At 39.9% G+C, this 12647-nt stretch overlaps 3 protein-coding genes across 4 annotated transcripts in view; 1 reads left to right on the forward strand and 2 right to left on the reverse strand.

Moving 5' to 3' along the window:
* Positions 1 to 12647, reverse strand: part of ATP11B (ATPase phospholipid transporting 11B (putative)) — a 508285-nt gene that overhangs the window by 161541 nt on the left and 334097 nt on the right. The window lies entirely within an intron of this gene.
* MCF2L2 (MCF.2 cell line derived transforming sequence-like 2) overlaps positions 1 to 12647 on the forward strand; it is a 282358-nt gene that overhangs the window by 130685 nt on the left and 139026 nt on the right. The window lies entirely within an intron of this gene.
* Positions 2171 to 3681, reverse strand: B3GNT5 (UDP-GlcNAc:betaGal beta-1,3-N-acetylglucosaminyltransferase 5). The gene has a single exon (XM_063131914.1). It carries the CDS (start codon positions 3376 to 3378, stop codon positions 2242 to 2244), a length of 1137 nt encoding a protein of 378 aa, XP_062987984.1. The 5' UTR covers positions 3379 to 3681; the 3' UTR covers positions 2171 to 2241.

Raw genomic sequence — 12647 nt, forward strand, 5'->3', positions numbered from 1 at the left:
TAGTCATTTTTGTAAAAACAAAAACAAAAAACAACTTGTCACATATCTGCAAACCAAACAGGTACAAACTAGTTTAAGTAATAAACACTTTTGTGCAGCAATGTCAAAACTGGTCCCTGAAGTGACCATTCAGGCTGATGCAATTTTACTAGTGAAGTCAAGAAATAAATTGTATAACAGCCCTGCATCTGGAACACTGGCAAATCTAATAATTTCCAGTTTTTAGACATAAAAAGACAATGTTCAGAGCCCAGGAGCTTAAGAAATCATCTGGCTTCCCTTTCTTGGAAAAAGAGAGTCTTCATAGTTTCTTAAACTTGATAAACATTCTTCCCTGTGCTAAAGTAGTACACAACTATCTGTGGTCCTTTAAAGCTAGCTAATAAATACTTTTTAAACACAACAGATCTGCTGTAAAACACAAACACATACAGCCATTTCAAAGAGTCAACGTAAGTTTATAGGTACTGGGTTAGGCCTTAAAATCTTGCAAAATACAGGCACTTAATTTGACTGGCAATGCTAACAAATCAAATGTGTGCTTGCAAAATTAGGATTCTCCAGCATTTTCGGACTTTTATTGAAGTTCCTATAGGTAGGTGCTGCCAGTGTCATGTTATTCTGAAATCTGTTAGAGTAATATGGAAATCTTACCACCAATAAAAAAAAACCATATTGTGTTTACCCAACATTCTGTATCACTTAGGTTTTAAAGCTAACCAAGTAAATGGGGTGGAGGTGCCCAAGCTTCCACCCCCACCCCCAACCAAGTTATGACAAAAGTATATGCCTAGAGCCATACATGTTACAACACAAGGTATGCCCAAATCAAAGAAACTATTCCTCTGGAAACACATGATGTAGTTATTTTGTTCATATAGTGAAGAGGAAAAATACAGGTTGGAATGAGAGAAACTTTTTCTGTTACCATAGACAGTAAAGTCATTCATGCTTGAGCAAGTTTATATTTGCAGATCAAATTGGTACAGATTGTACATAAACATTTTACATATTTCTGAGCTTTTTATGCTGTGAAATCCTGCACCCTTCAGATTCATTTTTTTAAAAATTGGACCTCCATGCAGTAAGGGTTTTAAAAAATCTTCGCATGACACATAGTTCAGTTATATTTCCTTCAGTAGTTTTGTTTTGTACAAAATGATTCTTGCTTCTCAAGTTTAATATGAATGTGTGTGGGGAGGCAAATCTATTTGCATTGAAGCCAACTAGGACTCTTTGAATAATTAATTGTACTTTTCATTCAAAGATGGACTGGGGTGTTTGGACAATTTTGCAGGGTTCATTTGAACAAGTGTCTTTAAATCCAGTGCTAACACTGCTTATATAGTATCAAGTTTTCTAAAACTGTTTTTGAGTGATCAGTATCATGTAGTGGTAAAATGCACTCAATTCATTAGACATTGGATCAAAATGTGCTTGTGCTTGGGAATGGTGTGGTGAACACAAAAAGAGAGACTATTCTCAGGATACGATAAACAAATGTATTGGTGAAAAAGCCCAATGTGTTTCGGCCTCTTGTTTTCATTGGGACTTTTTCCAAGGGGTTATAATAAAAATGTATGCAAAAATTATTTACAACAAATTGTCACCATTGTTTATAGCACAAGACAAAGTGTTGTGAATAATTTCTGCAGACATTGTTACAACCTCTTGAAGAGAAGGCCTAATAAAAAGCAAGAGGCTGAAACATGTTGGGCTTTTTATCAATAAATTTGTTTATAGCATCTAGAGACTATTCTATCTTTTTGTGCTCACCTGTCTTACACCAATGGTGGAGGATAGCAGGAAGAGAAAATGCTGTTTGACTAGTATATCAAAAGTTTCTTTGCAGTTAATTTATCTGACTTGCCCACCTTATCAATGCTATTTCTAAATTTTATCACAACAGAAGATGTATATGCTCTTTAATTAATTGGTTTTCCAAAATTCAATTCCAATTGGCAATTAGATGGTTCAGCATTTAGAATTGTAAATGGTTGCTTCAGTAATCTCTATCCAATTCTTAAAAACACCTGGAAACAAATAAACTGTAATATATGGAAACAAATTCAACTACATGGAAACTTTGGTGAACCTACTAGAGTAATTTGGAAAATAGCCAAGCTTTCACATTTTAATTTTTTATGGAACGTTTCATGTTCATTTTGCATATGTTTTGGCGAAAATAGTTGAGATTTCTCATCCACTTTTGGCTCAGTAAGTCTATTTAATATTCAAGTATTAGGACAATGCAGCTAAACAAGGATATGTATTCTGATAGTGTAATCTACAGAGAAGCATAATGTTAACAATTTTGCAATATATTCTACCCCAAAGCCCAGAAGAATTTTTTTTTACTTTTGGATCTGTAGCCTGCTTCCAAAGATCGTGAAGGTCTTTTACATGTCCATGAGAGGTCATCATTTTATTGTAAATGCAAGGATGATACGGAGCTTTACCTTCCCCAGAAAAAAATAGATGATTCTGTGGTACAATTCCCATTTTGTTGGCACAGAGACCCATGAAAACATCATCTATATAAAGACTTGAATTAAGAGTCTGCGAGGCTGCATGTACTTTAGCTGCTACGTCGCTCGATATTACATATGCAGCTCCAGCTGTATAATCGGGGTAAGCAGGCCATGGATACATTTCATAGGGGACATAATATTTGCTTTTCTTATCTCTTACGGGAGCCGAGCCACAATGTACACGCCCAACCCAAAGATTCTGAACACCAATTTGTGATAGATTTTGGAGGTATTCAACAAGATTTGGCATGTGGATAAAAATGTCATCATCTGCTGACATAACGAACTTGGCGTGAGAGCAGAAGTTATTTACCCAGCTGAACTGCATGAGTAATTTATGGGTTAGATTGTAAAATGTATCCAAGAAGTCTTGTTGAATCAGATCCCCATACATCTTGTCTTCCATCTGAAGCCTCTTTTGGATTTGGTCTCTTTGTGTAAGGTCTCTTGGCTGCCCTAAAACAAATAGGGTCTTTATGTTGGCCTTAAGATAGTGATGAACATATTGTTCATTGCCCCATGTTTGTCGAATTGCATCTCTCCGGTGGCGGTTTTCAGGTGAAGACTTCACAAACAGCAGAAGGAGAACATCTTGCCGTTGACATTTCTCCCTGTGGTTGATCAAGTATTGATAGCCAGCTACTCTATCCAAGTTGTCTCTAAGAGACAGACTTTCATTCACAAAAGAGTAGCTATTTATGAGGTATCTATATGAATAAGATTTCATGTGGCTCACAATAGTACTGTCATCAAGTGGTCCCCAAAAAATCATGAGACATAGTACAAAGCAAGTGGCAAGTAGTTGCACAAATTGGCATTTTCTAAGTCTTCTAGGATTAACATACATTCTGATGCAGTATCTTATGTCTGGTTCCAGTTAAGGATTGTTTAAGTATTGTTCTTGTGAGAGAGTTCACAACCTCTCCTTCAGGGCAAGTGTTCATTGTAGATACATATTTCTCTCAGACAATAGCTTTAATGAAATCTCCATACACTGACTTTTACAAGTCATCTTGCTTCAGAAGTTGAGCTGTTAGCACAGAAGGCATGCATAAGAGTCTGGACAACAGCCCTTGCTGAAAATACACCATCCTCTGCTGCATCTTCAGTGGATCTAAATATCACTTCAGAATGGATGTTGTTACGGTTTCAGAAGAGATTTAAAACAGAATGATCTGCAAAATATACAAAATGAAAAATGTTAGCAAAGTTTATTCCAACTTTAAATGGAGTTCATAATCCCCTAGACCAGCTACAAAGCAGAACAAGAGTAGTATAATTACTCTGGACTTAAAACAGACCAATATTAGGGCCAGTTAATATTAAATCAAGAACCATGGCTGGATCCTATGCCATTCTAGAAACATTTAAATAAGAAACACATTGGTCAGGCAAATAACAAGATTTTCCATGCAGCATCACACAGGGAAGGGGGTAATGTTACCTGCTGAAGTAACATTCTTTATTTATTTAAAACATTTCTATCCTGCCCTGTATCATTAAGATCTCAGAGCGGCGTATAGATAAAAGCATACAGTATAAAACAATAAATATGCACAGTTAAAATCAAATTAAACCATGAACCAAGTTAAAACAATACATAATTTAAAAGCAGTTAAGAACACAAGAGCCTTGTCTCATCCAGCATTCTGTTCCCACAGTGGCCAACCAGATGCCTATGGGAAGCCCATAAGCAGGAGATGAGCACAAGTTCAATCGCAGCTTTTAAAGCTCAACTAAAAACTTTTCTTTTTCCTAAAGCTTTTAAAACTTGATGTTGTGCAGACTTTATACTGTTAGTTTTACCCTACCCTGTGCCTGCTTACCCTACCCTGTACCTGTTTGCATTCTCTTCCCCTCCTTATTGTTTTACTAGGATTTTATTAGATTGTAAGCTTATGCGGCAGAGTCTTGCTATTTACTGTTTTACTCTGTACAGCACCATGTACATTGATGGTGCTATATAAATTAATAATAATAATAATAATAATAATAATAATAATAATAATAATAATAATAATACCACCCTTCATAATAGCTCATGTTCCCCAGTAACTGATACTCAGAGGCATACTACCTCCCATAACATAGATAATATAGAACCATCCATGACTACAACTGAGGAGATTGATAGACTATCCCATAACCAGTAATCAAGTTTAGAATTTCATCCTATTACAATGGAAGCCTACTGAACCTTATTCCAATACTGCTGACAGGACAATGCTCTCCATCACACATGAGGGCAGCAGCATAACACAAAGAGTGCAGACCAGGTTGCATGGCACACACAACTCTGTTCTTCACATCTTACTGCCATTTGCTGCCCACTCATGCCTTACACACAAAACACTACCTATATGTAATTTGAGGGAAAGCTTGACTGCGTAAGGCAGGGGTGGGGAACCTATGGCACCAGATTACGTTTGACTCCAGCTCCCATCAGCCTAAGCCAACATGGCCAATGGTCAGGAGAGATGGGAGTTTTAGTCCAACAACATGGACAGCCATAGGTTCCCCACTCCTGGCATAAGAAAAATTTCAAAATATCATACTAATAAACACTACTCAAATTATATTTTAGCTTCCATGCTTCAAACTGAACCATGCACCCATAAAAGCGTCTATATTTAGATCCAAGTGGAAAATTTCAATGAAAAAAAAGGAAGTCAATCAGCTACTTGCAAGGAAAAGCAAATGAAAAGGTTTTTTAAAAAAAAGTGCTTCAAAATTTTCATAGGTCCTAATGCAATTCTGTAAAAACATTCACATTTTAAAATGAGTGTTATTTTAGCATTATGACCTGAAGTTTTACAAAACTATTTCGTTTCCAGTCACAAGACATTAGTTTGTCAGAGAAAGGGACTGGGTTTGTGCCATTGTTGTTTTATTTAATGATAAACACAGCTGGTACACAGCCCTTTTACCTCAGAAGAAAGTTCCACATGTTAAAAGGTGTGTATGGATGCAACAGTAGTCATAAATGGAGGGGAACACACTTTACAGTAATGAGCACTTCAAATAGTTGATTACTGGTTATTCTCAGCTTGTCCTCTGCTGCCCCCAGCCAGGCCCCTATATTTTAATGGATCACTTCAGCAGGAAAGCAGCTGCCCTTCTATGGTGGTGTCAGCTCTACTGGATACAGTCTTACATTTAGGAAGGTTATGTTCAAATCTTTGCTGGCCCATACTAGTGTGAGGAGAGGATGGGAATTTGGTCTCACAGAGGATAATATTTCCAAAATATCAAAGGTTGTCTTAGTAGGGTAATACTTGCCTTATGTGGAGCCCATTTTATTAATACAGGGAAGTCTAAAAAGAAACCTGTGAACCCTGGTTGTTACTCTCTGAGGGAAACTGTGCTTGAATGTCTAAAAGCAAGAAGCCCAGTTTGTGTAATAAGCTCTTCAATGTTCCCCAGTGTGAGGGAGGCATTTCTTCAGTCAGAAACTATAGTATGAAGAAAACCTTTCTTCAATATTTGAAGAAATTTCCTTCAGCATTATGATGCTGAAGCGGAGAGAAGTATGAAGACAACCTTCCCTTTGTATATAAAAAGTCTCTCTGTACATTTTGGTGTAAAAGGGAGGGGAATGGGGAAACATTGGCCTTTTACCTCAGCTAACTTAACATGGCTTCTCAGAGGGGACTGCCTTGATGGTGCCGCATTCTCCCTAAATCCTCCTGTTTCCCTCCTGTGGTGTTGCGCTTGGTAATCGCTACGCCAAGGAGGGAGCATGGAGTTTATGGCAGTCATCTGGGTACTGGAGCCACACACCCCAGCCCTCTTCCTTTCTTCCGGCCACAAATCACCAGGACCGATCCATGGATCGGCCACAGAGCGAGGTCAGATGGCAGAAGAGCAGGGGTGACCTCGCTCCTAATGAAAAAGTCAGGTTAAGTCCTTGACGTTTTAACCACACGGCTTTATGGAAAAGCCCTACGGCGGCTGCAAATCTGCCGCTGAATCAAATATTTGACATAGCGCCAATTCGCAGCTTCCGCGGGGCTTTGAAAATGTTTAGACAGCCCCACAGAGGACTAGAAACCCCCTCTGTGGCTTAAGTACTATCCCACAAAATTAGGATGCAGAGAGACACCAAGTACTACCAGAAGAAAATCAATGGGCCCCCTATTGACTACAAGGCAATTCATCAGTCTGTTGTCTGAGGAGTGAAGCAAGTTGTCTCAAGATGGAGAAGTGGCAGAAATTCCCAGTTTTTCAAGTCTGGGAATGGTTGTGTTGGAATGAACTTATTATCAATCCCCCTCAAATTGAGCAAGCTGGAAGGACAAAATGAGGGTAAAAAAGGACGCAGTCACACCTCAGTGAGGAGATTCACTGAACAAGGTTCAGCAGGAGACTTGAGACAAGAGTCCCAAGCTGTCAACTGCTGTCTTTTCTGCTTCTGAGGGAACGCCACAAGCATTTCCCCCTCCTGCAACCTCCTTTTTTAAAGAATACCCAGTGATGAGGGAGGGGAGGTTACAGAAGTGACAGTTTAATGTCATGTCCTCTTCCCTGTCATTTATATTCTCTCTTCAGAAAGGAGCATTTGTTGTGAAAACAGAACATACCTAAAGTCACCTAGCAGGGAAGGCTGGGAGACACAAGACAAGACAGCATTTTTTTTTCACCCATCCTCCACATTGTAAGATTTATTTTTTTATTTAAAATATGTATATCCTGCCCTGTATCATTAAGATCTCAGGGTGGCGTACAGATAAAAGCATACAGTATAAAACAGTAAATATACACTGCTAAAAACAAATTAAACCATAAACCAAGTTAAAACAATATAGAATTTAAAAGCAGTAAAACAATTAAATGTACAAAGAGCTGACTTCTATTACAACCTAAGTTTAAAACATTAAAATTATAAACCAATGTCTTATTTTTATTGTTACTTTGCCCTAACCATTCTATCAGATGATTTGCCCTTTTCTTTTCCCTCAGAAACCTAACCCCTCCTTTATTTACCAAAGCAATCATCTTTGAAATAATAATTTCACCAACATCTGCATCTTGTTCACTAGGCTCCAGTTCAAAGCTTTCGGTCATAGAGGCCCTGAGTATCACCTCCACTCAATATACAGTCGGTTCCCTCATCAACTGTTTTAAGCTACCTTGACCAAAGAAGAATACAATCAGGAATCCAAAAAAGAACCCCCCAAATAAATATCTACTAAAGCAATATGAAAGCAGGTTCACCCTTATTTGAACGAAACCAAGTCTTGTCAGTGAAACCCCAAACTGCAGCAATTAATTCCTACCAAATATTATAAAAGTATCTAATCATCCACAGTTATTTTTCCTGCAGACCACTTCACCTTTAAGGATTGTGAGAGAAAGGCAACCACCATATATCACGATTACCAGTTTATTTATTTATTTTTTAAAAAAGCAGGGGATGAGATATCAGGAGACTCTGAGCTGATACTCCACCAATCATTTATAACAGTATGGACCTCCCAAACCCCCTTCCAATAATTCCACCATATCCGTAATTGAAACAGGTGGTAGGAGATGGCAATGTACACTATTGTCCCCCAAATACCCTTACTAATACTATTGGAAGCATGACAACAAGTTGGAGAAGGCTGCTCTAGCACAAGGCGTTCACCATCCTAGTGGAAGCTAAAGAGTTTGGTTTTATTTCTGATAGATCCTTCATAGCACAGAGCAATACAAGCAAGGTTTGCAGTTCATGGCACTCTACAGGAAAAAAAAATGCTGTACATGCAGGTTGACAAACACAATTGAAATCAGCACTTTTAGTAGCACATGTCAAGCTCTGTTATTTTGGTTACATAAAATTACACAACACACATCAAGTGAATGAAAAAGTCAGCAACCGCCTACAACAGATGCAAGCTTAGTTGCAGTTTGTAAACTAAAAATACTAGAAAGAAGCAAGAGTGTTACACAAGACCACACCTAAATGATTGGCTGATTTTTGTTATTGGTAGGTGGGAAAGGTAATGTGGTTTTCTTTTGTCTCACCCATCATACTGAATGCTACTGTAGTTATACCCTAGCTATTATTAATAAATATATTTCTACTCAGGGAACCCTTTCCCCATATTTTTATTTGGCAATAAACCCCAGTCTTACAGAAGATTCTGGGAATGTTCCAGGGAGCACATACCATTCATGTGGGGTAGTGGTCAAACTTGTTAGACACATAAAAGAAAATGCATCCTAAAGAAGTCGTCCAAAACTGATCCTGGAATACTGTTTGAAAAAACTGCTTCATTTTCTCTTAATCTTTAGACACCACCTATATTTTTGTGCCTTATCTTTTAAAAAGCAAAATAAAGATATAATTCTTACTTATCTTGTTGGTTAAAACCAAAGTCTATCAAGCTAAGCGTTCAGTGTCTTAATAGGGAGCGCACAGATGCCTCTGACAAGCTCACGGTCCATTTATAAGGAGAAGTATCTTTCAACATTTTAAAGCCATGACTTATTTTAACCAATGTGAAGAACTTCTAAAGGAGCATAGGAATCACAAACAGTTGCCTTTTTGTCTTTGTTTTTTTCTTTTTTATCTTAGATGAGCATGGAAACCTAAGCCATGATTAGTTTCAATAACTTTAATACAAGAATTCTAAATCTAACTCAGAAACTTTATAAGCAGGGATGGGGGATATCTGGCCCTCCAGTTGTTGAACTGCAATTCCCATCATCCCTCACCACTGGCTATGCTGACAAGGGGTGATGGTAGTTGCAGTCCACCAACATCTGGAGGGCCACACATTCCTTACCCTACTCTAGAGATTAGTGGTTTCAACTACATTATATCAGAAGAATACACAATGTCATTGTAAGAGGGGAGGAAATGATGCATCACCAAACCCTGCAATAACTCATTTAATCACTCTGAAGCCAATAATAATCATAGAATAGCAGAGTTGGAAGGGACCTACAAGGCCATCGAATAATAATTTATTACCCTTCTGTCCCTCTGGATCAAGGCGGGGAACAACACCAAACACACTATAATACATAAAATCAGTTAAAAGAGCATATAAAACTAATACACTATTAAAATAACAATTACAGCATCTTAAAATTCTTAAGTTTAAAATTAATCTGGGTAGGCCTACTGGAAGAGACTAGTCTTTACGGCTGTCTTAAACTCTGAGAGAGCTGTAAGCAGACGAATCTCCTCCAGCAGGCCATTCGAGAGTGTGGGGGCGGCAGAAGAAAAGGTCCTCTGGGTACCAGTTGCCAACCTAGTTGTGGCTGACTGGAATAAACCCTTCCCAGAGGACCTGAGTATGCAGGGCAGATTGTATGGCAGAAGGTGATCCTACAGATAACCTGGACCCAAATCATGTAGGGCTTTAAAGGTAATAACCAACACTTTGTACTTTGCCTGGAAACTTGGCAGCCAGTGGAGTGATTTTAATGTTGGGGTAATATGCTCACCCCTGGGTGTACCGGTGACCAACCTGGCTGCTATATTTTGAACTAGTTGAAATTTCCGGACTAGGCACAAAGGTAGCCCTACGTAGAGCGCATTGCAGAAGTCGAGCCTTGAAGTTACCAGCGCATACCGTCTTAGGTCTTCCAACTCTAGGAAGGGGCGCCCCTGGCATATCAGCTGAAGCTGATAGTAGGCACTCCTGTCTGTCACATCTATCTGGGCTGTCATTTGGAGCAACGGATCCAAAAGCACCCTGAAGCTGTGAGTCTTTCAGGGGAGTGTAACCCCATTCAGAACTGGTTGACATACCTCCAAACCCAGGTTACAGCCTTTGACAGTAAACACCTCCATCTTGTCCGGATTCAGCTTCAGTTTGTTTTTCCTCATCCAGCTCATTACCGCCTCTAAGCACTCATTCAGGGAAGACACACTGTCCTTAGCTGACGCTGTTGTTGAACACAATATATTTGGGTGTCATCAGCATACTGATAGCACCCTGCCCCATGCCTCCGGATGATCTCTCCCAGCGGTTTCATGTAGCTGTTGAACAGCATCGGGGATAGGATGGCACTCCTCCTTCTTTGAGGAGTAGCTATCCCCAAGCATCACCATCTGGAACCTACCTAAGAGGTAGGACCAGAACCACTGGAGCACAGTGCCCCCGATTCCCAATCCCCTCAGACATTCCAGAAGGATACCATGGTCAATGGTATCGAAAGCCGCTGAGAGGTCCAAAAGCACCAGCAGGGACACACTCCCCATCAATACTCTTGCGAAGATCATCCACTAAGGTGACCATAGCAGTCTCAACTTCGTATCCTGCTCTGAAGCCAGTCTGAAATGAGTCTAGAAAATTTGTATCATCCAAGACTGCTTGGAGTTGTAAGGCAACTGCTCTCTTGATCACTTCGCCCCAAAATGGAAGATTTGACACTGGTCTGTAATTATTAAGGTCCAGGGAGGGCTTTTTTATAAGTGGCCATACTATCGCCTCTTTTAAGCATGATGGAAAACTCCCCTCTCTGAGAGATGCATTGATAGTTGTTGTTTAACTGCATCTCTTCCCTGGACAACCAGCCATGAAGGACAGCGATCGTGAAGGCAAGTTGTCCTCACTTGTCCAAGCAGCTTGTCCATGTCCTCGGTACTCACCAACTGAAACTGAGCCAGTGTAATCCTACTTGCAGAGTTGCTGGACACTCCACTGTCAGCTTCAGCTATAATTACGGCATCTAAGTTGAAGACATCATAGCGAACTACTGAAGGCTCTAAAATCAGGTTCAGGGGGGAAGGTGCCTGAATTAGACCTCTCATCATCCTGAACAGTTCTGCTAGACGCGAATTCGCAGACGCAATGAGTGCAGATAAGAAAGCTTTCTTCGCTGCACATATTGCCACCCCATAGGAACGAAGATGTTCTCTATGTCACGTCTTTTTGGATCTGAGTTGCGTTTTCCGCCATCAGTGCTCTATTTGTTGTCCTTCCCCCTCAACTCCCTGAGATCTTCTGTATACCAAGGTACCCAGTTAGAAGCAGGTCAGAGAGGACATTTGGGAGCAATCATGTTGATAGCCCTAGTTAGGTCTTGATTCCATCTATTGACCAAGGCTTCAACAGGATTGTCGACGATACCAGCCATAGAACCCTCTTAAGGCTATCTGGAATCCAAGAGGATCCACCAGCCTTCAAGGGTGGAACATCTTAATAGGTCTGCCACCCTTGCAGGGGCGGATAAGTAGCCATAATACTAACCCTAACCAGAAAATGATCTGTCCATGACAACACAGAGGTATTCATCACCTCTTCCCACAGATCCATCTGTTTGGAGCTGAAAACAACATCGAGGGTGTGACCTGTGAAATGTGTGGGTCCAGAGACCAGTTGGGATAGGCCCATGTTTGTCATGGATGCCATGAACTCCCAAGCTGCACCTGGCAAACCAGTCTCGAATGGGATGTTGAAGTCACCCAGGACCAAAAGCCTGGGCAACTCCAACTCCAAGACCAGTTCCGTGAGCTGATAGGCAGCGGGGTGCCTAACAGAATCCCCAGTTTATACTTGTATCTTTGTACAAAATTTGTAAAAGTTAAAGAGACAGGTACACTAAATGCTGTATGACAAGTAACACAGACAACTGGTAAAGTCTATCTTCATTTGAGCAATTTAACTCCTGCCCATACTATATTCATTAAAAAAAAACCCTATGGTTTACAAAACAACGTTAAGGCTCTACAGTTTTCAACCAAGCACCAAAAATCAGAGAAATTGGGAGTTAAAGCTCACAAGCCTTAACACCACACCCTCCCTGAGAAGGCAGAAAATGCAAGTGAAATTCGCATTTTCCCAAAGCAGATAAACCATGAGGGACAGGATGGATGCAGAGGTGACTGTGGGGTTGTGAAAAGTGATAACCAACAACTTAAGGCCACCTACTTCTTTTTTTGTTTAGAGCAGCTCTTCCCCAACCTGGTGCCCTCCAAAGGTGTTGGACTACAACATCCATCATTGCAAGTCAGTATGTCCCATGGTCAATATCCTGCCCTTCAAATGGTCATTATCCTACCCTTCAAAGAACCAATGTTTTTTTCTTAAAATGTGTTTATACAAAATATACTGTTCACTCCCCACAATACATCATCTCATCAAAGTGACAGAGGAACAGAAAAGTATTAGTTTGGCT

The sequence above is a fragment of the Elgaria multicarinata genome, chromosome 8 (genome assembly GCF_023053635.1).
Source record: "Elgaria multicarinata webbii isolate HBS135686 ecotype San Diego chromosome 8, rElgMul1.1.pri, whole genome shotgun sequence".
NCBI classification, from domain to species: Eukaryota; Metazoa; Chordata; class Lepidosauria; order Squamata; family Anguidae; genus Elgaria; species Elgaria multicarinata.